Source organism: Branchiostoma floridae, chromosome 6 (genome assembly GCF_000003815.2).
Source record: "Branchiostoma floridae strain S238N-H82 chromosome 6, Bfl_VNyyK, whole genome shotgun sequence".
In the NCBI taxonomy this organism is placed as follows: Eukaryota; Metazoa; Chordata; class Leptocardii; order Amphioxiformes; family Branchiostomatidae; genus Branchiostoma; species Branchiostoma floridae.
The window spans coordinates 14339996-14363571 of NC_049984.1; the positions used below are offsets into that span (position 1 = coordinate 14339996).

At 40.5% G+C, this 23576-nt stretch overlaps 1 protein-coding gene across 44 annotated transcripts in view; it reads right to left on the reverse strand.

Annotated features, from left to right (window-relative positions):
* Positions 1-145: 145 nt before the first annotated feature.
* Positions 146-23576, reverse strand: part of LOC118418691 (FH1/FH2 domain-containing protein 3-like) — an 82644-nt gene continuing 59213 nt past the window's right edge. For 7 of the 44 annotated variants that reach the window (XM_035824688.1, XM_035824687.1, XM_035824693.1 and 4 more), the window contains 27 exons: positions 22516-22839; positions 21860-21934; positions 21478-21543; positions 21033-21122; positions 20604-20651; positions 19634-19684; positions 18851-18928; positions 17370-17588; positions 16711-16797; positions 15955-16263; positions 15207-15278; positions 14602-14685; positions 14025-14105; positions 12315-13445; positions 10523-11541; positions 10005-10163; positions 9361-9543; positions 8225-8344; positions 7847-8008; positions 7375-7490; positions 6857-6931; positions 6470-6662; positions 5760-5810; positions 5081-5243; positions 4508-4555; positions 3183-3335; positions 146-1836 (listed from right to left, as the gene is read on the reverse strand). In XM_035824688.1, coding sequence (XP_035680581.1) covers positions 1751-1836; positions 3183-3335; positions 4508-4555; positions 5081-5243; positions 5760-5810; positions 6470-6662; positions 6857-6931; positions 7375-7490; positions 7847-8008; positions 8225-8344; positions 9361-9543; positions 10005-10163; positions 10523-11541; positions 12315-13445; positions 14025-14105; positions 14602-14685; positions 15207-15278; positions 15955-16263; positions 16711-16797; positions 17370-17588; positions 18851-18928; positions 19634-19684; positions 20604-20651; positions 21033-21122; positions 21478-21543; positions 21860-21934; positions 22516-22839 — 5243 coding nt within the window. In that variant the 3' untranslated portion in view covers positions 146-1750. Of the gene's footprint in view, positions 1837-2004; positions 2495-3182; positions 3336-4507; positions 4556-5080; positions 5244-5759; positions 5811-6469; positions 6663-6856; positions 6932-7374; positions 7491-7846; positions 8009-8224; positions 8345-9360; positions 9544-10004; positions 10164-10522; positions 11542-12314; positions 13446-14024; positions 14106-14601; positions 14686-15206; positions 15279-15954; positions 16264-16710; positions 16798-17369; positions 17589-18850; positions 18929-19633; positions 19685-20603; positions 20652-21032; positions 21123-21477; positions 21544-21859; positions 21935-22515; positions 22840-23576 lie in introns of those variants that run through there. The other 37 variants (XM_035824707.1, XM_035824704.1, XM_035824703.1 and 34 more) reach the window with 35 other exon arrangements.

The window sequence follows — 23576 nt, forward strand, 5'->3', positions numbered from 1 at the left end:
GCTGAGTGCTAAGCACAGAAAGCTGTCTGTATAACAACTTGACAAAGTTTGAACCCATTAGAACTACAAACTGGGCTATCACAGTCTTGTCTAATGGCTACTGACCTAAAGAGATTTTAGAAAATTAAAGACAACAGCCATCAGATCGATTTTCAGAATTTTTAATTCTGTCCGTTTGGTTTTATCTGCTATGGCTTTTTCATATGGTACAGCGTGGAGCTTATTAATAATGTGGAAACTTGCAACAAATGTAGCAGCATACGTCTACACAGCCTTGCTACGTGGCAAGGTGGCAAAGCCGTCTTTGCCACCACTCTAACATACACTGTAGACTGCAAAGACCAAACTACTAGTAAGAAATGGTCTTCTTCTCAGCGTTTCAACCAACTGTTCCATTTCCCTTCTTATGCTATACAATATTGCGAACCTTTGTCGCATAATATTCTGTACAATTACACAAGCAACAACGTTAAAATTTTGTGCTGAAATCTAAACCATCAATAGCATGAAAAATGGTCAATGTTGACTTTAAAATACATTGAAATTGAGACATACAAGTACATGTTGTACCTCGCTGCCTGCGGTGTGCAAATTTGCTGTTTATAAGCATGAAACATCCTCTAAAATCTGTGCGCAGGCCTTTCACATTCAATCATACTCATTAAAAAATTGTCTATATTACAGTTTCCTCCATATCAGTATCTACAATTAGATAGTTCATATTTATAAACATTCAGTACACTCTTAAAACACTGTAGTTATTATTCTACAATTCACTCAATCAAACAATTCTATGGCAATATATTAGTTTATCTTAAAAAGCCAAAGGCACTATCCTGCTATAATATAGAAATTATTCTCAAAAATCGAGCTCCATACTTGGGGTCTGTCAAAATTGGTAGTATTGTTCAAATTGTCATGGCAATCACTGCAATGACTTTTGTCACGATTCCTACAAATAACGACCATAGTCGCTGTTCCCAAAAATTTACAAGTGCTTCCAGATTAATAGTATTCATGACTCCCACCCATAAAATTGTCAAATCTGTCATTTCATATGCTACATTTTCAGCTATATTTCAGTTAACTGATTCAATGGTTACATTGTAAAAGTTGCAGGCAAAATTGCCTCGGACTTGAAAAGCATGGTACACTTCATTGCAGTTCGTGTTCCTTGCAGTAAGCATAGTTCCCAACCCGGCAAGCATAATGTATGAAGATTTAACACTTTTGTCTATTCTGTTAAGTTACAAACAAGCCAGCATATACAGAGCAATCTTTAAGTTACAACAATGTCAATCTGCACAGTCCATAATGTCTCTCACTTCACTTAGCATACAAGTAAAAACGGCATCTTTACAGTGAAGCATATAAGATAAGAATATACAATCATCTAAAATAAATTCAGTACAGTATAGAGTTATTATACCATTTTTGCTGTGTAGTTTTTCCTTGTCTTGCCAGTAGGCTGGCACCCTATAAACATTGGATCTGTTTCCAGATTTTAGTGGTCTATTTCTGAGTCATCGACACAAATAATAAGATTTCCAAGTTGATGCCATGCTCTAATACAGTTTATGTCCAAGCAACTGCTAGGAATGACAGCGTAAGTACACAAATGACAGTGGACATTTTGAATGCAACATCAAAAATGACTAACAAATTGGACAACTGACAAGGCTTCTACACATAAATAATTTTACACAGACACAAACAATATGTTGAACACAGTCGGTAAGATTCAGTAGACCTAAATGTTTACAGGGTTGCTTTTGCCCGAGATGCCTAAGGCCTTGGACTCCTGTTCGCTGAGACCGCTCTTCAGTGTTCTGCGTACTGTGGTGAGGAAGGAAGCGTTAGGTAAAGCAGAGCTACTACAGAGGCACAGACAAGCTCCAAACTGTGGTCAGTGGCCGGAAGTGTTAACATGCTGCCAGGGTCAGGGTTTAACCTTTCTTTGTGGTTTATACACTTGACAAATTTTTTTTTGAAAACAATCCATTACCTCTAAAACGATTTTGAAAGAGAGACGTGCTTAAAGTAACATGCTTCAAAACAGATTGAAATTTTGAAAGGTTACAACTGATTTACGCTTAAAAGATGTACAAAATAGACATTCTTTTGGTTATTTTCTATTTTCAGACTGAGAAGTATGTCATTAGAGAATGTTAAAGGCAAACGACACTACTTACAGGTAGCAGCACTACCGGTACAATTAAGACATGAAAAAATTGCAAGAGATTGATGTGAAGAACACAAAAAGTAAATACTTCATGGTAACTTGTTACTAAAAACAACAATTACTAGAAATTAATATGCAGGCAAAGCTGTGTATGAAGTGCTTGCTATGATCAATATGGCATAATCTATTGTTAACTCATTCTATCAACTAGTCATAATTGATATTAATTTGTAAACTAGTAAATGGTGAAAATATGCCTGCTTTCCCTTTGAAAGAAGTTAATTTTCTAGCTATGAATTTAAGAATAAGAGTCTGATAGAAAGAAGGGAGAGAAAATAAGGTCATAATTTGTCAGAAAATTCCACAGAATAAAGAAGAATACATGTGTAGTAATTTTAAAATGTTCTCCCTAATACTTCATAGAGTACTACACATTGTGGAGAAGGCTACAGGTAGATGAAAAATGAGAGTTGGAAGACAGCATGGTCCAAAGAGTAACCGTCCCAACTTTTTACATGGTACACTGCATGCTCAAATGAGTGGAGAGCAGTTTAAAAGTGTAGTGACTACATACATGCCAATGTATAATAAAGAACTACTTTTGTCAAGATGAAAAGGTTTAGATCACAAAAAAATCTTTGGGTCAAATTAAACAGTGAGCAGAGGGATGACATCAGCATTTTTGCTAAATGTTTCGTACAATGTAAGTCTTTCATTGGACATAGATGGACATACATTGTATACAATGCATTTTCAACATTGAATTTTTTATCATTATTTTACTGGAACATGTATAATGTGTGCTGTTGGATATCCAAAAGTTTGAATATGTTGCCAAACATCTACGAGAAATTGGTGTAAATTGTATAAGATACTTTGAGGGAACTGAAAATATGAAACAAGAAACACCAGCTTGAAAGGAAAAGGTAGAAACTGGATAACATTTAAGTAAAAAGTAGTACTTGTCCAGTAATATCACTGAATGTAAGCTGTTACTCACATGATTTTCTGTTGACTTGGCGCGCCCTCTTCCTTTCCCGCGGGATGAGGCGTGTTCCGGGGTTGGTCGCTGTCTTCACCAGCCTCTCCATGATCTCTTCCGTGTTGTCGTCTGGGTCGGCATCCTTGGCACGCGACGACGCGCTGCTGCGTCCTGCAGAAATCACAATCACCATTACTTCTACAGAAATCACAGGACAAACAGATTAAACTAGAAACTAGTATTAGGTTAAACTGGTATTCACGCCTATTGCGGCTGCAGAGTACTTTTGTCATGTCTATTTACAAGAGGAAGAAAGGACTAGGAAGCTGTAATAGGGTAGATACCAGGCTAGATATAAAGGTACCTTTGAGCAAAAATGCTTGATGTCCTTGTGTTTGAAGGATTGACTAAAAAGGTTTTGTTTTCAGTCCTTTGAAGTTAAAATCCAAGTTACTACGGTAACCTTAAGCCTACAGATAAGCCAGATTTGCATGCGCAAAGGTATCAAATGGAGTTACATTTACTAAATGCACACAGTGCACAAAACTTGTAACAACAAGAACATTTGGTACAATGTCAAGAGATAAACTGTCACAATTGTTCGTATTTTGAAGCAATTTTCACCAATGTTCATCAGGTCCTGTAAATATGTACATGACAATTCTGACAGGTCATCAAAGGATTGACATATATCTGCATCTGACATGAAAAAAAAATCAAATCAAAAAGAGTGAGAATCTTGCTAATGAAATACATGCAGAGAAATGGGTGTGTCATGTTGGACGTAACTACTGCAAACTGCATGCATGCTGAAACAGTGATCAGGTTAGACCAAGGAAGGAACATGCCTACAAAAACTTCCACAGGGGATATCATCAACCACAATCGATCATGTTAGTCCAAGGAAGAATAAAACAAGTTTGCGTGAAACAAATAAGGGAGTACTTAATTTGAAATACTGCCTTTAGCATCAAACTTTTGAGTGTTCTTGAATGTTCAAAGGATTAACTACATTCGCCAAAAATCAACAAGAAACTGGTACATTTCACTCTGTTGTACATTGGGCTGAGTAGCTGTTTGGTTTAAGAAACATAAAACAATATGTTTGGGTTTTCCAGATGTACTATAATTGCAAAGTACCAAATTTGACAACAGGAAAAATTAGCATAATTCAATACATTTGTGTTGTACTGCCAGATTGATTCAAATAAAGTTTTATTGTTTGATTCACTGATTGATTGCTGAAATGCCATTCTACGTGGTTTGATCCCAACAACAGAGACAAACACATGATGAGTTAGTAACCACCACCATTCAGAAACAACAAAGTTCCAGTCCAATACCTCCGGAGAACATTTTCTTTACAAAGTTGGGTTCCTTGGTAGAGTTTTCTGAAGGAGGGAGGGGAACACACAGGGAATAAACAGTGGTTACCAAAGCAACCAAAGTACACGTCCATAGCTGTTGAATGAAACATAGGAAAGTCCCCCAAAACAAAAGAAAACAACACAAAACCTTGGACTACATTGTACATGTAACTGAGAAAGAGCTTTTCAAAGTACAGATATCTATTATTGTTCAGAGCCTGGCAGTTCTAAGTCCATATACACAAAGGATATAACATGTTCTACTCCAAATTACGCACATGTACAATGTCATCACTATGCTAACCGTCACCTATCCACTCAATCACTATCCGGTTTAGTATCCGTTGGTCCACTTGTATCAACCTGTTCTATACAGTTTATGAGGGATGACTGTACAGTTTACCATTTATCGTACGTAGAAAGAAATTTTCCAATCCACATCAGACACATAAACGCTAAAAGAAACCACAAATGCCATCAGTATTAAATTCTTTTCTGAGATCTACCAAAGTATAGGAAACTGTGTGGAATATTGGTTACTACACTTACTTGCATCCCCAGTAGACTTGCCGCGGGTTCTAACCCTGGGCTCCATGGAGGTGTTGAGGTTGACCTCCCCGTTCATTGCACCGTGTTTCAGAACGGCCTTCAGGGCATTGGCCTCCTCTTCCTCCTTCTTCTCCTTCTTAGACTTGCCAGCAAAGTTCTTGGTCTGCAGAGAAGCAAGGTGTACACATGTTTCTCATTTTCTCCGTCAAACTTATGAAAATATGTGTCCTTACCTTACAGCCCAACTCATAGAGACCAATATTTTTTTGTAAGTTTACAAACTTTGCCCAATTTTGACTTGTGGATTATTGACATGCAAGCTTTTATTTCTGGTACTATTCCTTCAAATAGCCACAACATATAGAGCCTGCTTTGTCAAATTTACAGATCAATATACAACCTGAAAGAAAATTGAACTGCAATATATAAATGTATACAGAGAAAAAGCCACAAGTCAAAAAGGGAACAAAACTAACTTAACAAAGCCAACGTGTAAAGCCCTTTCACCAAAGTGCAGTAGATTAACATAGTACATAAATTTAACTCCTCAACCGGATACGAACACAGGTGCATGAGACGCAACACAGGTGAGTGAGAGAAGCAAAGCTACCTGGAAAATAAACCTGACACCAACACATAATATACTACACAGAACCCGCTATGTGCACCATCATCTCACCATCATCTCAGATAAATCTGCATGTGCTTCTGGGAACCTCCGTCCAAACTCCTGATGGTGGTGAGGTAATGACAGAGGAAGAACAGTGGTTTCTGTCAGTTTGATTCTTGGAAGTTTGCTACTTGCTAAGATTTGCATCCCAACATTATGTATTTCATGCGTATTTGCAACTTGAAATATGGTTTGAGCAACCTGAGCTTTTGTTTCAGGCAACCAGCTAGCAAATTCTGTCGTTTAAAGTCTTTCAATTGTTGAAAGTGAAAATTGAAAATGCTCAAAACAATGCTCACAGTTTTTGTTTTGTAACTGAATGGATGACAACATAACTAAAAAGATGAAAAACATTATGGGCAACAAACACTGGGACAAACAAGACATACAATGTACACAACAACATACATTCTTCTTGCATAATGTTTTGTATCTTAACTGGATTAACATTCTATTACGTTGTAAATCCCAAACCTACATTACTTGCTCTCTTCCCCAACAGCTATCTACCACTCAAAAATCATGACCATATCATGTCCAGAACACAAGGTATCCAAACCTCCAGTCCCTTTGGAAAGTTGCTAGGGGGCCAGAAAATCAAACCCATCCAGCCATTCTTGAGCTATAGTGTTCACAGACGGACATACACAAACACAATCGTGAATGCTCCTGAAAACATACTATCCTTCTTGGCAAAGGTAAAAGAATAGGACACTCACATCAGTGATCATCTTGCCCCTAGTCTTGTTCCTCTCTCTCTGGTTGGCCTTCTTCTTCTGCTGCTGTAGGACCCGTTCCCGCGTGGTGCGGTACTCCAGGGCGAACTCGCTGATCGTCTTACAGAACTGGTTGATGTTGGTGTCCTTGATGGCCTGCGGCGTCATCCCCGTGAAGATTAACAACTTGTTGAATCTGGAGAAATAAAATAGTGTGAGAGATGGACTTTTTACACTGTTATCAATACACAGTGTTGTCAAATAGCTGTGTCAGCGGACACAAGAAGATTAGGACAGTCTGGTCACAGGTTTGATTCCTGGGATTCTTAGGTAGACGTTATGTCCTTTGGAAATGGACTTGAAACAGAACAATGGTCAGACAAGGCTTACCTGTTGATAACTCTTCTATGTACAATCTTTAGAATGGCTATTCTCTCTGTACAGTCCTTCAGGAACTCTGTTAATCTGCAGGAAAGAAAACAATGTTATGGCCGTTACAGAGAAGGCATGTGTACAGCACATTCAGTCACGTTTATTGTATTGCCATCACCCTTTTGAATGAGCACAATGAACAGTGTACCACGGCTTAACGGGGCGGTTAACTCCAGAGGGAGCGTTATTTTCCAATAGATAATATATCTGACTTTTGCAGAATTCCACATTAATTTACGCCAGAATTACGCCATGTCACTAAGCCCATGCAGATCCTACCCATGCATTTCTTATACATATCAGACACTACCTTCATCATGAATATTGTTGGCATAAATGAGGGTCAATAAGCAGACCAGGAGGGCCAATTGTTCATAAAACTGGCTTATCATGTAAGCTACTGAGACCAAATAAGAATTAGAAATATTTCTCTTCCTCTTAAGGTTTATATCCTTATCCTGTTGAATGTAACTAACCTGTTCTTCATGGGGGAGGCCATGTTGTGCTTGGCGATGGCTTTCAGGTTGTCCCAGGACGACCTGCACTGCTTCTCCATCTTGGCAAGGTTCAAGGTCAGCAAACTAAAGTCAACCTGTCCAACAGGAATCAATTTCTCGAATCAATCACTTGTCAACGATTAACCATGATAGGATTATAGACATAGTACTCCACCACAATTTTCTCTATCTAAAGAAAAAATGGTAGACTTGTGGGTGATTGTATGTGTCAAATCTATGACATTCTCAACTAAAAACATTTAGGATTTACATGAACATGAACATACGCTTTGAATTCAGAAAAAACTATAATGGAAAGTCTTATCACTGTAGAATCATGCAATTACTCATGAGTCTGCAATGTATGGAACTTACAAAAGAAAGCATGATTGCTCCATTGACATGTAAAAGCAGAAAATCTTGTACTCCCATTTGGAGGTCACAAACATACCTTAGACGATCTTGTGACAGCACCTATTTCTGAGTAGAGGTCTGTGGACTCTGGGAACTTCTCCATGACCATGGTACACAGGTGGTACAGCAGGGACTGCTTATGTACCGTGTCTTTCACCTCAGGTACCTTTGCTAGGTAGTCCAACTGGAACCCCTTACACTATTGGCAAAACATCAGAATTGATATCAGTATTTTTTTATTGTTTGTAACAGTAATGGTTACTACTACTGTAAAAGTATAATTATATACAATACAACATCGGGTATTTCATATTGGAAGGCAGTTATGATTGACAGCATTGTGACAAACATGCAAATCAAGTCACATTTTCACAATTTTAAACAGAAGACAACATTTTCTAGTTGTTGCACATACCTGGGCCCCGTTGAGGAAGTTTCCAATGGCTAGGAGAGTGGCCAGTATGTATCTTAGAGTCTTGTTGTTCTTGAGTTGTTCCATGGCCTCTTTCAAGTCCATAAGGGGTTCTGCAACTTCCTGTAGCAAAAACATTAAATGCAGAATGTGTTATCATCTACTTTACATTGTAAGTACAATATGTATGAATGTATCTTATTATTTTCTCTGTCCCTGGTGCTGATTGTGTTTCCCTGTCCTTGGTGCTGACAGTGTTTCCCTGTCCCTGGTACTGACTGTGTTTCCCTGTCCTTGGCGCTAACTGTGTTTCCCTGTCCTTGGTGCTTACTGTGTTTCCCTGTCCCTAGTGCTGACAGTGTTTCCCTGTCCTTGGTGCTGACAGTGTTTCCCTGTCCCTGGTGCTGACTGTGTTTCCCTTTCCCTGGTGCTGACAGTGTTTCCCTGTCCCTAGTACTGACTGTGTTTCCCTGTCCTTGGTGCTGACTGTGTTTCCCTGTCCCTGGTGCTGACTGTGTTTCCCTGTCCCTAGTACTGACTGTGTTTCCCTGTCCCTGGTGCTGACTGTGTTTCCCTGTCCCTAGTACTGACTGTGTTTCCCTGTCCCTAGTACTGACTGTGTTTCCCTGTCCTTGGTGCTAACTGTGTTTCCCTGTCCTTGGTGCTGACTGTGTTTCCCTGTCCCTAGTACTGACTGTGTTTCCCTGTCCCTAGTACTGACTGTGTTTCCCTGTCCCTAGTACTGACTGTGTTTCCCTGTCCTTGGTGCTAACTGTGTTTCCCTGTCCTTGGTGCTTACTGTGTTTCCCTGTCCCTAGTGCTGACAGTGTTTCCCTGTCCTTGGTGCTGACTGTGTTTCCCTGTCCTGGCACTAACACTACTTCCCTGTTCCTGGTGCTGACTGTGTTTCCCTGTCCTTGGTGCTGACCATGTTTCCCTGTCCTCAACATGTCCCTAGTGCTAACACTACTTCCCTGTCCTTGGTGTTGACAGTGTTTCCCTGTCCCTGGTCCTGACTGCGTTTCCTTGTCTCCAGGGCTGACTGCGTTTCCTTGTCTCCAGGGATGCCAGTGTTAAAAGCCAAAGTGCATGTATCTATAGTATGTTGAATGATTTGTCTATATTTTCATTTTCCTGACCTGTTCCATGGTCTCATAGTCGAGTTTGAAAGCCCAGAAGTTGAGCCTGGCTGTGAGTTCACTGATAGAGGACAGAGTAAGCAGGAACTGTTCCGCTGCCCCTAGCGGCGTGTCAGGGTTCTGCATCTGGGCCTCCTGGATCTTTGTCTTCTCCTCGTCCGATGGGATCATCTTAAGGATCATCTGAGGGAGATGCAAACAGAAAGTCTTACTTGATTTACTTCAGATGGAGACAATTAAAAGAACAGTACTAATTACAAACACAAAAAAGCAACCTATAATCTTTTCCATTGATTACTAGGTACTACAGGTAAAAAGATAAAGGCTGTAGGGGCAGTGGGTTGTTATCCACTGTGTCTAGGTATAGGATGGTGGAGCACAACCCTCTCCTCCAATGCCTTTTACCTTCCAAACGGAAGTCAGATACCCATTTTTGCAGCTGGGTGGAGTGAGCAAAGTCATGTTAAGTGCCTTTCAAAAGGGCACAAGATCGGTCAACCACCCTACAAGCCTCATTCTGGGGAAGGGCTAGCAATCCCTCCCTGCTAGTAAAACACTAACTAGTGACTAAGGAAATTTGCACATTGTGCCACAAGTCCCTAAAACTAGTAAAAGGGTCTGAATGAACAAACAACCAAACGAACCTCTATGCCCTCCCTGTTCATGGCCACACTGTCCATGTTGAGGATGGCCTGTTTGATGGTCCTGGGGGGCGGCAGGTTGGTCAGGCCGATGTTGATCTGGTTGGACCGCTTGGCGTCCAGGACAATCACCTCGTTCTTCCCCTTCCCCTCGCCGACTTTCTGTATTAGGCAACATTTTCAAAGTCACATACAATGTATATTTTAGGAAATGTACTTAAGGTCTGGTCTTATTCAATCTGTTATATTATGACGGCACAATGACATTTAATCTTTTCTAGCTGCTTTTGAATCTACAATCGATACATTCAATTAGAAAACACATACAATGTATATGATGTACACTACCTGAAGCATAGCATCTGACCCTTCCAAAATAGAACATTTCAATGAAAGAGGTTTGATGCTTATGGCCTGAACAGTGTGCTATAATTTCTGAAAGCTTAAACCAAAAATAGAAACATTTGGACACAAATCTGAGTTGTGTCAGGTTACTAAAATACAATATGTATAGCACTTACCTTTGGTGTCTGCTCCTTGGTTCTGGACTCAAAGAGGTGCTCCAGCTTGTCTGTATCCAACTGGAACTTCACACCTCTCAATGTGTCCCACAGACTCCCCTTGGTAGCATTGGCCACCGTGGGCGGCACATAGTGGTTCACCTCCTTCCAGAATAGCCGCACCGTTTTCTTCTTCTTCACTGGAATGGCACTGTTCTTGGGCGCAGGACCGAGGTGGCTGGACCCTGGTGCTTTAGGAGGAGGAGGGGGAGGGGGCGCCCCAGGGGGTGGGGGTGGCCCGCCGGGTGGGGGAGGGGGCGGGGGTGCCCCAGGAATGCCAGGAGGGGGAGGAGGAGGGGGGACTCCACCTGGGAATACACATGGAGGAGGGGGAGGGCCGCCGAATAAGTTGGGAGGGGGGCGGGGTGGGTATCCGTCAGTTGATGTCTCCATCCCATGAAACGGCGACAGAACGTCCATATCGTCATCTCCAATCAAGTCTCTAAAGTCCATATCTTTGATAACAAGTTCCCTGTCTGTGTTCATGAGGTTTTCCCAGAGCTGGTCTTGTTCGCTCTTTGGTGGAGGCGGGGGTTTCTTCTCCTCCTTCTTTTCCTCCACCTTCATGGCCTGAAGTCCGTTCACTATCTTGTCCTCATCAAGTATTGCACCAGATTTTAATTTCTCCGCAACAGCAGCAACTTTTCCCTTGGACGCGATCTCCGGCTGTTTCTTTTCCGTGGGGCTCGATACGTCCTCCTTCTGTTTTTGCTGCACTTTTTCCATCCGACTGGAAATGGTCTCCGATGTTTCGATTGAGAGTCTTCTCTTTTCCTTTGCCTCTTTTGATTCGTCTTTTGATTCGTCACTGTCTTCATCCTCGTCGCCCATCTTTCCTTCCCTGTTTTGTGCATAAAACATGGCCAGCATCCAGCGCTTGTTACTGGTCAGGCCGCCAGACTGGGCGGAGGGGGAGACCGGACCCATGTCAGGACTCGTTGGTGTCACCGGTTCATCGGACACACTTTCCGTTCTCTCATCTGTAGGAAGAAAGTTTGCAAAATCATAAAATTATTCAATAGGTAAGAAGAGACATCTTTAACCTTCTCAAACCTGATTAAAAAATTAAAGTAATACAAATTTGAAGCCTGAGACTATCTCAGCAAGGAGAAGGTTAAAGTAAGTTCATCGATCAAATTTTATAACTTATTACTAGCTCTTGGTGTTAAATTTACAATGTTTAGTAATTAATTTTTCAAGTAGTGATTAATCAAGTAGTTTTAAAAATCAATTAGTTATCAAACTTTTTTACTTTAGTTTAGAATACAAAATTACTTTGGATCATGCTGATTAGTGAAGTAATTTTGGGATTAAACATCAATTACATGTAAGCCTGTCTTAACCTTTTCCAAGCCACCCAACCTCATGACCAATACAAGCTTGGTACCAAAGGCTACCTCGGCAGGGAGAGGGTTAAACATTACCAGGCTTACATAGAAATTGTAACATTGGGTTTAGATCATGACTAGGGGTTCTTTCTAGTAATACATGTAATACCAAGTCCTCATTTTGTTCAATCCAGTGTTTTGTGCTAAACCTTTCAAAGTCAAAATGCTTCAATTGGTAATTCATATACATGTAGTGCACAGTAACTGAAAGTGCAGATAAATACAAACATTGCACACTTCTACAACACTGGGATTGAACAAAACCAGGAGTAGGGTGAGTTGGTGGGTTGATGGGTTGTTAAGGTGAGTAAGGGGAAGGTGCTACAGTGTACAAAAAGCAAAGATAAAGCCGTGCTGGCACCCACCACGCCTCCGAGACACTGCGAAGGTTCTACCACCGGGTGCACCATGCTCCCCACTGGCATGCAAGAGTGGAGAAGAAGACCTATTGTCCACCACTTCAGAACTCCTAGGGGTGCCATCAGCCATGCAATCAGTGGAAGTGCTACCAGACAAGCCTCTAGTAGTATCGTGGTATCTGTCCATGCTGCCGCGGTGCGAACGCACCAGGCCCTCTCCGTTCATGCCATCTCTAAAGTCATTGTACGATCTCCGTGCAGACTCCACCGATCCGTTGGTAAGTTTGGAGCGGTTGGAGGGTACGTACGGGGGAGGAATGTCAGATTCTACATGGCCGTTCATGCCTTCCCCTTCTTCATTCAGATAAACGGGTTTAGCGACTACGGGACCATTCGACTTTCTGTCGTCTCCATTTACAAAAACAGCTTTAGACACTACTCTTCTATTGGCATGCTCATTTTGGTGGTTAGTGTACACATGTTTAGGTTGTGAGGAGTCCTTGTTCCCACACTCTGGCCCGTTCATGCTACTGGACCTGTTGTTGTTACTGTTTCTAGAGAGTACGGAATCAGACACAGAATGGCGGAAGCTAGACCCTGACTTTGTGGAGTCAGAGTCCCTGTCCTCCCATGCTTTTCTATATGAAGACTTGCGGTCAGTACTGGAGTATCTCGAGTCAGAGTTTGAGTCTTGCCATGACTGTCTGTCTGATTCAGAATTTGATTCTGATTGAACCGAGTCTCTCGAAGACCTTCTAGAGGAATATGAAGGTCTACTGCTACGTTCGTATTTCTGCGAATCAGAAGAAATGATTTCCTGCCAGGGTTTTCTGTGAGAGTTGGAGACTCTCGTCTCCGAACTTGAGCTAGACTCGGAACTGGAGTCCTCCTCCCAAGCGGGAGCGAGGGAGGGTTTCATGTCCCTCAGCGCACTGTTCAACTTGTTCGTGGCAAACTCAGGTTGGCTCTGGCTCCGCGACAGAGTGATAAAGGCAGAGGAACGAGTTTTAGCCGTGCCACTGAGAAATCTCGAACCTTCGTCTTTGTCCTTCTCCATCGCCATCTGCTCCTTCTGTAGCGCCGCCATTCTCTCCCGCCGAGACTGCCGGGACCCAGAACCCTGTCCATTGGTCAAGGCTGGAACAAAAATAACTTTGGTGTAAGTGTACAGTACAGGTAGTCAGGAAATACCAGGAGTTAGTACAGCAGCTTTTCTGATGAGAAACACCCACGCCACACACCTGCAAACTTGAGGTAAGGTTAGAAGGTCTACAAACAATGGACCCTGAACATTTGGAAAGACATCTGACCAAAAATCTCTGTATCAAAATCTAAGAGAAAATAATCACAATATAAAGGGAAACATACCCTTCTGATTGACATGTGAAATATCATTAGTCAGTCAATGGAATATTATTTTCCAAATTCTCAGTGTACCTTCCAAATATCAAATGTCCAATTATGTTTATAAGAAGGTCAGTTATCTTCTGGTAAAATGTCACAAGTACATGCAGGTAAATTGGTCAATCCCATATGGAAAAGCATGTAATAAAAACACACTGGAAGTAAATCCAGTATCCATGTCAACTAAGTTGCCATGCAGCACTGCAACTGTTGAAGACACACCACACGGCATTTCCTGTCAGAACTACAGGTAAGAAAATATCGTCTGAGAAGCTGTCAATCATTCACACTCCACATGGAGGGGAACCTTACAAGACTCTTCCTCAGCCTCTTTACGTTTCTGCTTGAGGGATTCTAGTCTAGAGAGTTTCCTAGGTCTCTTAATCGTCAATGCTGGGGAGTTGATGAGGTTGTGGACAGAAGAAAGCAACGAAAAAGGACAGAAGAGACACAGAAAAGGGGAAGAGCATTTAAAGCATGGGTTAATATGTGCAGGATTGTGGATAGCAGTTTTACAATGTCAATGGTGTAACTAGATGTTAGGAGACTGGAAGGAAAGCTTGGGTTGCCAGAAAAAGATGTCCAGTCTGGTCAACAGAAAAACCTGTCCAGAAAAGACGGGACGGACGGGTTTTTCCGCTGCCTGGACTGGACAGCTTTTTCCCATCCAGTTTACACACAGTTTACAATTGGGGAATGATCATGGTTTTCTAGCTTAAGGATTGAGAACATAATGTTGGTTTGTAGACAAGCAAAGAATAAAGTTTACGATGCCATGTTGATAACGTTTGGACATCATTAAGCAAACATTTGAGAAATGAAAGAATACAGCATGAAAATGAAAGAAAATGTGCAAAGGAAGAATGAAGGAAGAAAGCAGGGAAGTCACCATTTAATAAAGCAGCTTCTACATCATCTGATACAGATTCTGGTTTTTGGTCTTCAGGTTCGAAAACTTCATCGGGCTCAGGCGCTGTGGATTAGTTAGGAAGGGACATAAGAAGGATTGCTAACTGAAGCCAGTTGTACAAAGTAAACAGTTATGGTCCATATGTACTTGTGAATGTAAATACAGTGTATAGATGTACATGCATAAAGAGCAAGACTACACTGGACAAGACAAATATGTCAAGTCTTGACAGAATGACAATCATGAAAAATACAACACACAGCACACTTTTGCTTCCTTTCTATAACTGTTCACTCCAGGCGTACGAAAATTATCCTAATCATACTTATTACATGTACATGCTGTATGAAGCTTAAGAAACATAGATTACCCATGATTATAGGAAATAAAGTTACCCATTGGCGACTTTGTCTCAGTCAGTATAGCATAAAACTATTATTATGAAACATGATGAAACATTATGGCACAGATTAGAGAAAAGTAACCTACACGTACTGACCACACAATACATTCAAGCAAGTACAGTGGAAAACCTTAACCCGAATGCATACAGTGCTACACTTGAAGCATTTTTAAGAGCTTACATTTGGATTCGGTCTGTTCCGAGAGTCTCTCGGTAGTTCTTTCAACACGGTACAACCCCGGAGGTGGGGAGACTGGTGCACAGTTCAGAACACACACAGGGGGACAAGGATGAGAAAGAAAGAGAAGATACAAAACACAAGAAACAGAACATTAGAAACAAAGTAAACATTGACAGTCATAGTCTTCTTTGACTATGTGATTAGTGTTCATACCCTTTGACATTGATTTTACTACTACTTCAACAACACAGAGTAATTAGACTTAACAAAACATCAGGTACCCCCTCAGACATAAGTAATTGGTACAAACTACCTCCCATGCCATCAATGTAACTGATGAGTTAGACAAAAAACAATTATGTTTGAGTCCAATGCAACTTCTGACACATTAGAATGGCTGTATTGATGTAGAATACAAAAACAGTTGCGTACTACATGGTTCCTTTTTACTTTTGATCCATAAACTACCCCTTCCCCATCTGTTTCCTAGTTGTTATGCAGCTAGAAGGTTTTGTAAGTGAAATTTCTTTAAAAAGCTGATTTCTTCCTATAAACAGAGGCCCAATGGCAGATGATCCAGATTATGGGGTTGGCTGTTGCTATGCATTTGAGAAATCATATAACACACCTTCAAGCCATGGATTATTTGAAGCTAAGCAAAGGACGAGTGGATGCCATAAAGTGCCATTGGCTTGAATTGTAGCACATGTTAAGGTTAAAATTAATGGAATGCAAAGCTGAAGCTTACTCTCGTCATCAACTACTTGTGGTAAAGGCGGAAGCTCGTCCAGAATGATAGTTGGACAATCAATAGTGATTGGCTCATCAGGAATGATTGGCGGAAGCTCGTCAGGTGTGACAGGTGAAGGTTCATTATCAGACATAGGCGGAGATTCATCAACAGAAATAGGTGGAGATTCATCAACAGAACTAGGTGGAGACTCATCAACAGAACTAGCTGGAGACTCGTCAGTGTTATCAGAAGGAAGCTCATCAGGAATGACAGGCGAAGCTTCACCAGGGGTGACAGGAGGTGTGTCAGATGTGGAATGGATAGCTGGTGTGAGAACAACATGTTAGAGGCAGGAGAAGCTGAGGCTATTCAATGTACAGTAATCACAAATAAAGCAGAGATAGATAGAGAAAGTTATGTATTGAATAATGTATTGCACCCAGCTACAATGTATTTACATGAAGTTTACTAAGGAGGCATTGGTATCATATGCTATTGCAAGGTTTTACCACACTTCAAGTACTAGTCAACTTTTTCACCAATTAGTCGGAATTTCTATCTAAAGATCCCAATTTCAGAAGATAAAACAGGTGACTTCAAAAACACCACTCAAAAGAAATGTTAAAAGTTCCAGTGAAATTCTAGTACCATTTCATATAACATTTCATGCTACAAAAACAAACGTTATGAACAGGATTAAATCAATAAAACGGTAACGGATGCAACAGGACGTCATGGATCACACGGTAATGAACCAAGATGGAAGCTCACATTCTGTGTCATGATTGTCAGGGGATGGGAACACAAGCTCATCGCTTGTGTCTTGTGGTGAGGATGGTTCAGATGGCTGGAGATCAGCTGGAAGAATGGAGAGGAGCCAAACGCACATGACTACAAGTTAACCTCCAAGCAGACGCTGGGAGGAAAGTGCTATTTTTGGACCTGCCCATTTTTGATGGAGACGTAGGCACCAGCAATGCAATTATGAAACAATCCATTCTTTCCTTCCAACATCTGCTTGGAGGTTACTAAAAGCAAACCATTGTGGCACAAAGTGGCAAGATGAACAAGAACACATGAAGGGTACCACAATGAAAAAGCACACATTGCTTAACACTACAGCTACTACATGTACAGTGTAGGTCTTGTATGTGATAACAACATTCTAGAAGCACACTAAAAAGCCAAAGTATGCATGAAGAGTACAGTCACAAAGAGAATGCATAGTATAACATCGCAGAAAAAAGTCACAATAAAATGAAACTAAAAATGAATTATGTAGAATAAACACACATAGAGATGTACATGATTGTACAGACAGCAAAGAGAGAAAGATCACACAAAACAAGAGAAAAATTGCACATAAAAATAAAGTTGAATAAGCATGCATAGATGCAGGCAGAAAAGAATGCGACAAAGCAGAGGCTTACACTCATCGATGTGCAGTGTTCTGAGTTTGTCTTGTGTTGATTCCTCATCTTCGTTTTCTATTGACAAGTCCTCATCACACTCCTGACCTTCCTCTACTTCCTCCTCCTCCTCCTCCTCTGCATCTTCATCCTCATCACCATTTACCAACTCATCCTCATACTCAGCTTCCTGTTCCGTCTCTAGCTCTGTGTCTTCCTCTGACTGAGGCATGTTTGCCACTGTGGCCAGAGACAGCACAAGACAACAAAATATTTTTGCCGAGTCCTTTTTTCTTGGTTCATTATTACCTTGGGACAACAAAAGTCCACAAGACCCATGCATCACAAGGAATACCGATGGTATAAAACAAATTCAAATCATATCTCTGCCTCATGATGACAAAAGAGGCATTTGACCATCATTTGCAAAGGAAAAGACAAATGTAAAAGATGCCCATTGGTGATAAGGTACATATACCGTGGCACTTACTAACAGGCAAGGTTATGATACTTTAGGTATGATGCACTACATGTGTCATGTCTGTTGGAAAGCATGCCTAAGAGAAATGACTATAGACAGACAAATTTCATAATTTTGATGAGAACTGATGAAATGCTGGGCACACAAGAACTAAGTATATTTGTTATCCGTGGTAGGGTAAGATTTAGTTTATTACTATTTGGTCGCAAAAGCAGTCGTAATCAACAGTGCATCAAAATGTAAGCTCGGAGGCAAGCCACTTTGTTTGGTGAATCAAGGCTGTCAACAAGGAACCACTGCAGCTATTTTTGCCTTCCTCTGATAAGACGTTAAGATCACAGATGTGACAACAGCTAGGCAGGCTTGCATGCCATCATGTCTGCCTGTATGGACAAATCTCTGACCCATGGTCACTGACTCTGCAAATCTCTGAATCATGGACAAACACTGCAATATCAGGCTGTTAGTGCATAGTCAGTGTCCAAGGCTATAGAAAAATGCAAATATGGACTAAGAATATGGAGAAAGACAGAGCATTTTCAAGCTAGGAAGATTTGGTGTCAACAGAATAATATCAATGATATTGTAAGGCATATTTGCCCAACAGAAAATGATAATGTTTGAAGCAATAGAGGTTTTCATTGGCATTGTAATAACCATAATTTGAATCCTCCTGTGACCAAATTTTTGGGTAATTGGATTAACAGATTGAAGCATCATGTTGGCATGTTTACCAAACAATGAAACACGCACTGTAATCCAACATTGCATAAATGATGTCATATGAAAAGCTTGCATTGAAGGATTCTTCTTGTGGTGTAAGACTTAGTCTTCTAATTTTGATGATGAAAGTAGCCATATCTTTTGACAATTACATCATGATACTTTAGAATAATTTTCCTCACAAGGGCCATCTTTGCTCTTTGAGCTTAAGCTCCAGGGACTTTCTCCTTATCTCAGTTCTTAAGGGCTAAGACAGATTGAGGGACAGATTGAGCCTCTAGATGATTTTTAAGCTTACGAGTGTCAGGCTTGTCGTGTGGCTCGGTTAAAGCAGCTTCAGGCAGTGGAATGTCGTTAGGCTCGGTAGGTGGAGGAGCTAGAGACAAAAGTAAGCAACTATAGAGGACGTCTGAGAAAATAACTGACGGAAAGTGAGAAAGTACTATCCTAATGGTCTGGTTACATGTACATGACCTATATGTACCAAATTATTGAAATCTACCTACAAACAGGACACTCAGATGTACTGTACACTAAGTGTAAGATATAGACTACGGGTATTAGATTGAAATAGAAGGTGACTAAACTGGTATTCAAAAGCCATGCAATATACATTGTACATATACCAGCTGCCCTGTCTAATTTGGCATACTCTTTCTCTTCTTCTTTTTCTCAAGAAAGCCCCTGTCACACTTCAGGACCTTTCCAAGACTTTGCTCCCAACCACTCCCAAACAAAGTTCAGCACTGGGTTGGAAGTTACCTGGAATCCATCCTATTCTAGCTCCAGTTCACTCTTCTGATCACATTCAAGCAGAATATGACTTTGAAAAAGTACTTACTACAGGCTAGCATGACTTTTGTACAGTAGAAGACAACCTCACCAACCAACTCCAAACCATCAACTAACTCTCAAAACCATGGTCTGGAGAAGGTTGGGAGGCCATGGTTGGCTGTGTGTGACTGGGGTCTGATTTGACCCATGTTACAATGCTGACACCAAATTACCGTCTATAGACAGAGCAGCCACTGAAAAATGCCCAAGCCATGCTGATCAACGTCATATGCATGACTTTTCTCACAATCGCGGGACCAATCCTCAAAGACTGGGAATTCTCCTCCCATCATCAGGTCTGTGTGTGTATACAGAACAATGATGTGAACACAGACAGGGGGACAGGGATGGAGAAATGTGTTACGTGTCCACACAATTGTCTGTGTTCATCAATGTTACAATCCCTTACATGTATATCAAAAACCTAGACAGTGTAGTCACATAAAACCATGAGTTAGGTAACTGTGCATTGTAGGTATTGAGAATTAGATATACAAGTTAGTATACAATGAATTGCTTAACATGACAACCATACATGTCTGAGAAAACAATGATGCAATGGAGAATTAAACCACCAAATACATGTATCAAACCATGCTTTTTTTAAAGACTACACAATGAATTCAAATGAAAATCCATGCTTGATAAGAGAAAAACACAACAGAAACTGACCACCTTGAACTTAACAATGCTTGTTTGAGAAAACATGATGTAATGAACATGTGTATACATTTGTACCTTCCGCATACAAAGCCATGCTTTTTTGACATTACCGATAAAAAGTGACTGCTTATCAAAGTTAATGAATGATGTTTTTTTGTAAACATTTCACCAACCTTCACCTAGCAAATTTGCTTCTCAGTTCCACCATGCATACATTTATCTATCCTTGGTAGACAATGCTTATGACAGAAGCTCACAGTGGAGAATGTAATCTCTCCTTTGCTCCACCATATATGGTTATAAATGCTACAAACATGCTATAGAAAGTGACTGCTGAAGTATACAAGCCATATCTCTAGGTAAGTATAAGGTCAGAATAAAAAACACACAATACAATGAACTATACATTTTTGAAGACGACATCTACGATAATAGTCAACCATTTTTCCACCCATCGGCATGCAAAACTGTTCACCAACACCCAGCTACTGTGATTCCTAGAGCAGAAACTAGACTAAGGATGCAGGGAGCAAATGAATAGATTAGATGCTTACAGAGTTCCCGTCTCTCTTCTTCTCTCTTTTGTCTCTCGAGTTCAGCAACTGATGAAGAGAGTGATAAAGGCACCAAACTATAAATACTGGAACTCATAACCACAAACAAAAATAATACATCAAATAGTCACTGCAAAAGTTTTCATCATGATAGTCCTGATTGTACGTTCATGACATAAATACACTTGGTCCAGCACTTTCAAACACAGGCACTATAGATGGTCATTCCTGGTCTTGCAAGTATAAAATGTATATTGTAGTTAGTAAACAGCAAGCTTCTATAATCATAATAAACAAAAAAAACTACATGCTACATGTCAACTCTAACATCATGCTCATCTCTTCACTACATTCACCAACCCTATCCCTTTTAAAAGAAAATCATGCTCAATGTAAGAATAAATTAGTAAAGCTTTAAATCATAGGAACCTTTTCTTTCCTCTTCTTCTAGCTTTTTAGCATATTCTAATTGCTTGGCAACATCGTCTCTCCATGAATGGCTTTGTCGTTGGTAGGAACCTGAAATTAGAACAACCTTAAGTACATGTACCAACCACAATTAAAAATACCAACCTTAAATTAATGTCAACTAGACCCTGCTATGAGAAGCTCGAGAATATGAGAATATTGACATTATGACATTATGACTGTGCATGTACATGTACATGTACATTGTAAGTAAACTGTGCATAAATGCCAATACAATGATGTACATTGTACTTTTTTGAGGTAGATAGATACATGTACATGTACATGAAAATCAGTTCTGTAACTAAAAAAGCATAAGTCTTAGAATGACACAGTATGATTGAAGTACAATGAGATTACAACAGAGAGTGATAAAAAAGTCAGAAAACAAGAAGGAAAGTGACACCTTTTGCTGCTTCTTCTTTTCTTTTTTGCTGTATTTCTTCGGCCTTTTTCCAGAAGTCTGGGTCAGCTGTTGTACAAGTTCACAAAGTTTAAAAGAGGGCAACACGTGGAAAAAACATAGAATAGAAAAGCAAAGAAAGCAGCATCTACAAAAACAGAACATCTCTGCTATTCTAGAGATTCTACAATTACATAGAGGGCTTAACATGCATGACACTGTTGGAGAACAAAAAAAGGCCCCAAAAACTACTGTAACAAACTGGAGCCTAACAAATAATCCGCAATTATGGTAGTAAGTATATAATATCTTGACTGTGGTAACATTGCAGATTTATACGTAGAGTAGTTGTAGAATGCAACAGAAGTAGAGAAAGATCTCTTACATCTAACCAGTTCTGTCTCCTCCAAATATCTCTCTTTCCATCTTTTCCTGGCCTCTTCTGCATACATCTCTTTCACTGGGGAAACAAGTTTGGGGTTTAGCTAGAAAATTTCTCAGTGGTTAGTGATGAAATGTCATTGAAAAATGAATGACGTTGTCAATGGCTGCAGCGGATGATGGCACTGTGGAATGGAAGGTGTTAGCAACCTGTGGGATGAAGAAAATGCCGGGTGGTTTTAGTGATGAAAAATGCAGCTTAAACGATTAGGTGCTTTACTGTGAGTTATGGGCGCATATCCAGATTCGCAAAAATCAAAACACAATACCGTATAGGTACTGCAATGGTTGTGTGATAAGCATATGAAGAATGGTGACACTGCAATGTACATGTTACATGAAACTTAACATCTGCCTACAGGTAAATCACCAATTCTCTTGTATCTTAAGATTTGTAACACTGGGCTCAACACTTTCCATGCTTGTTCATGCCTGCCCTGTTTTGCTATATGACTTCAACAAACTAGACTTCAAACTTGGGATCAAGCCGTTACACTTATGAACCCCAAGTGTGGATGTATCAAATGACTGCAAACCTTTTTACGTAAACTTTCTAAAGTTGTAACTGATTGAAACTTGCTACCAACTCTCCAGTCTTACATCTCTGTTCTTCAGCTGCCTTTCTTTCCTCCTCGAGTTCCTCAGGGGTTTTCTTGGGTTCCTGCTCTTGCTTTTTCTGGTCTTCTATGGACTTCATAATTTCATAGAAAGTACCCCTCTTAACCGGTGTTTCTGTTTCCTTTTCCTCCTTTTGTTTCTCCTCATTTGTGTCCTTGTCTTTGCGTAAGCTATCACTGTCAGAGTCAGTCTGAGTCTTATAGCGGGAGTGGCGGTTAGCGGAGATGCCGTAAGTCGTGCCGAGAATGTGGTCGAACTTGGACAGTTCCTCTCGCCACGACCTGTAGCCGCGGTTATATCCGCTGCCTGAGACAGCGGAGGAAAAGAAGAAGGCACAGATGTTAAAGGAAAAGTAAAGACAGTACAGTAGATAAGACAGAGAAGAAGAACTTCAAGATAGATGGCATTGTTTTTAACAGGTGGTAGTACAGGAATTACAGAAAAGCATTTTGATCTACATGTACAAAATAATGTATACAGATCTTTAAGTTGGAAAAGATAGAGAGAAGCATTCAAGCATAAGATCAAAGAGGCAGTAAAAGCTAATCTAGTCTGGTGCAAACAAGTCCCAAGTCCTCAAGTTGCATACATAGTGAGAAGTCCAGCATCAGAGCCATCATATAACAGTGTATCTGACCATGTCAGTCTATTTAGAACAGTCATCAAAACTGGACTGTTCCGCTTCAACTGTGCAAGCTAAATTTGTATGATGTTGAAGGTTGAGTCTATATAAACTTTTTGTCTGTGTAAAATTCTTGTAGAAGAGTGGTAAGGACAGACAAATTTTAGATACTTGTCAACTGTGATGACATTGAGATCACCTCTACAAAGAAATATTTTTGATGATCACATAATGATATTTCAAATCCTGACATGGTCAAATACACCGCAGTCGTCATGCAGTGTCAGACGTCATCGCGAGACATTTAGGAGCAGTCGTGCAGTAACAGGGACACAACTGCGGTCCACAAATAGCCATGACCTGTTCCATCTTATGGGCAGATTGCGGCTTGGGGTTTTCATTACGCGAGCTTTTCTCAGGG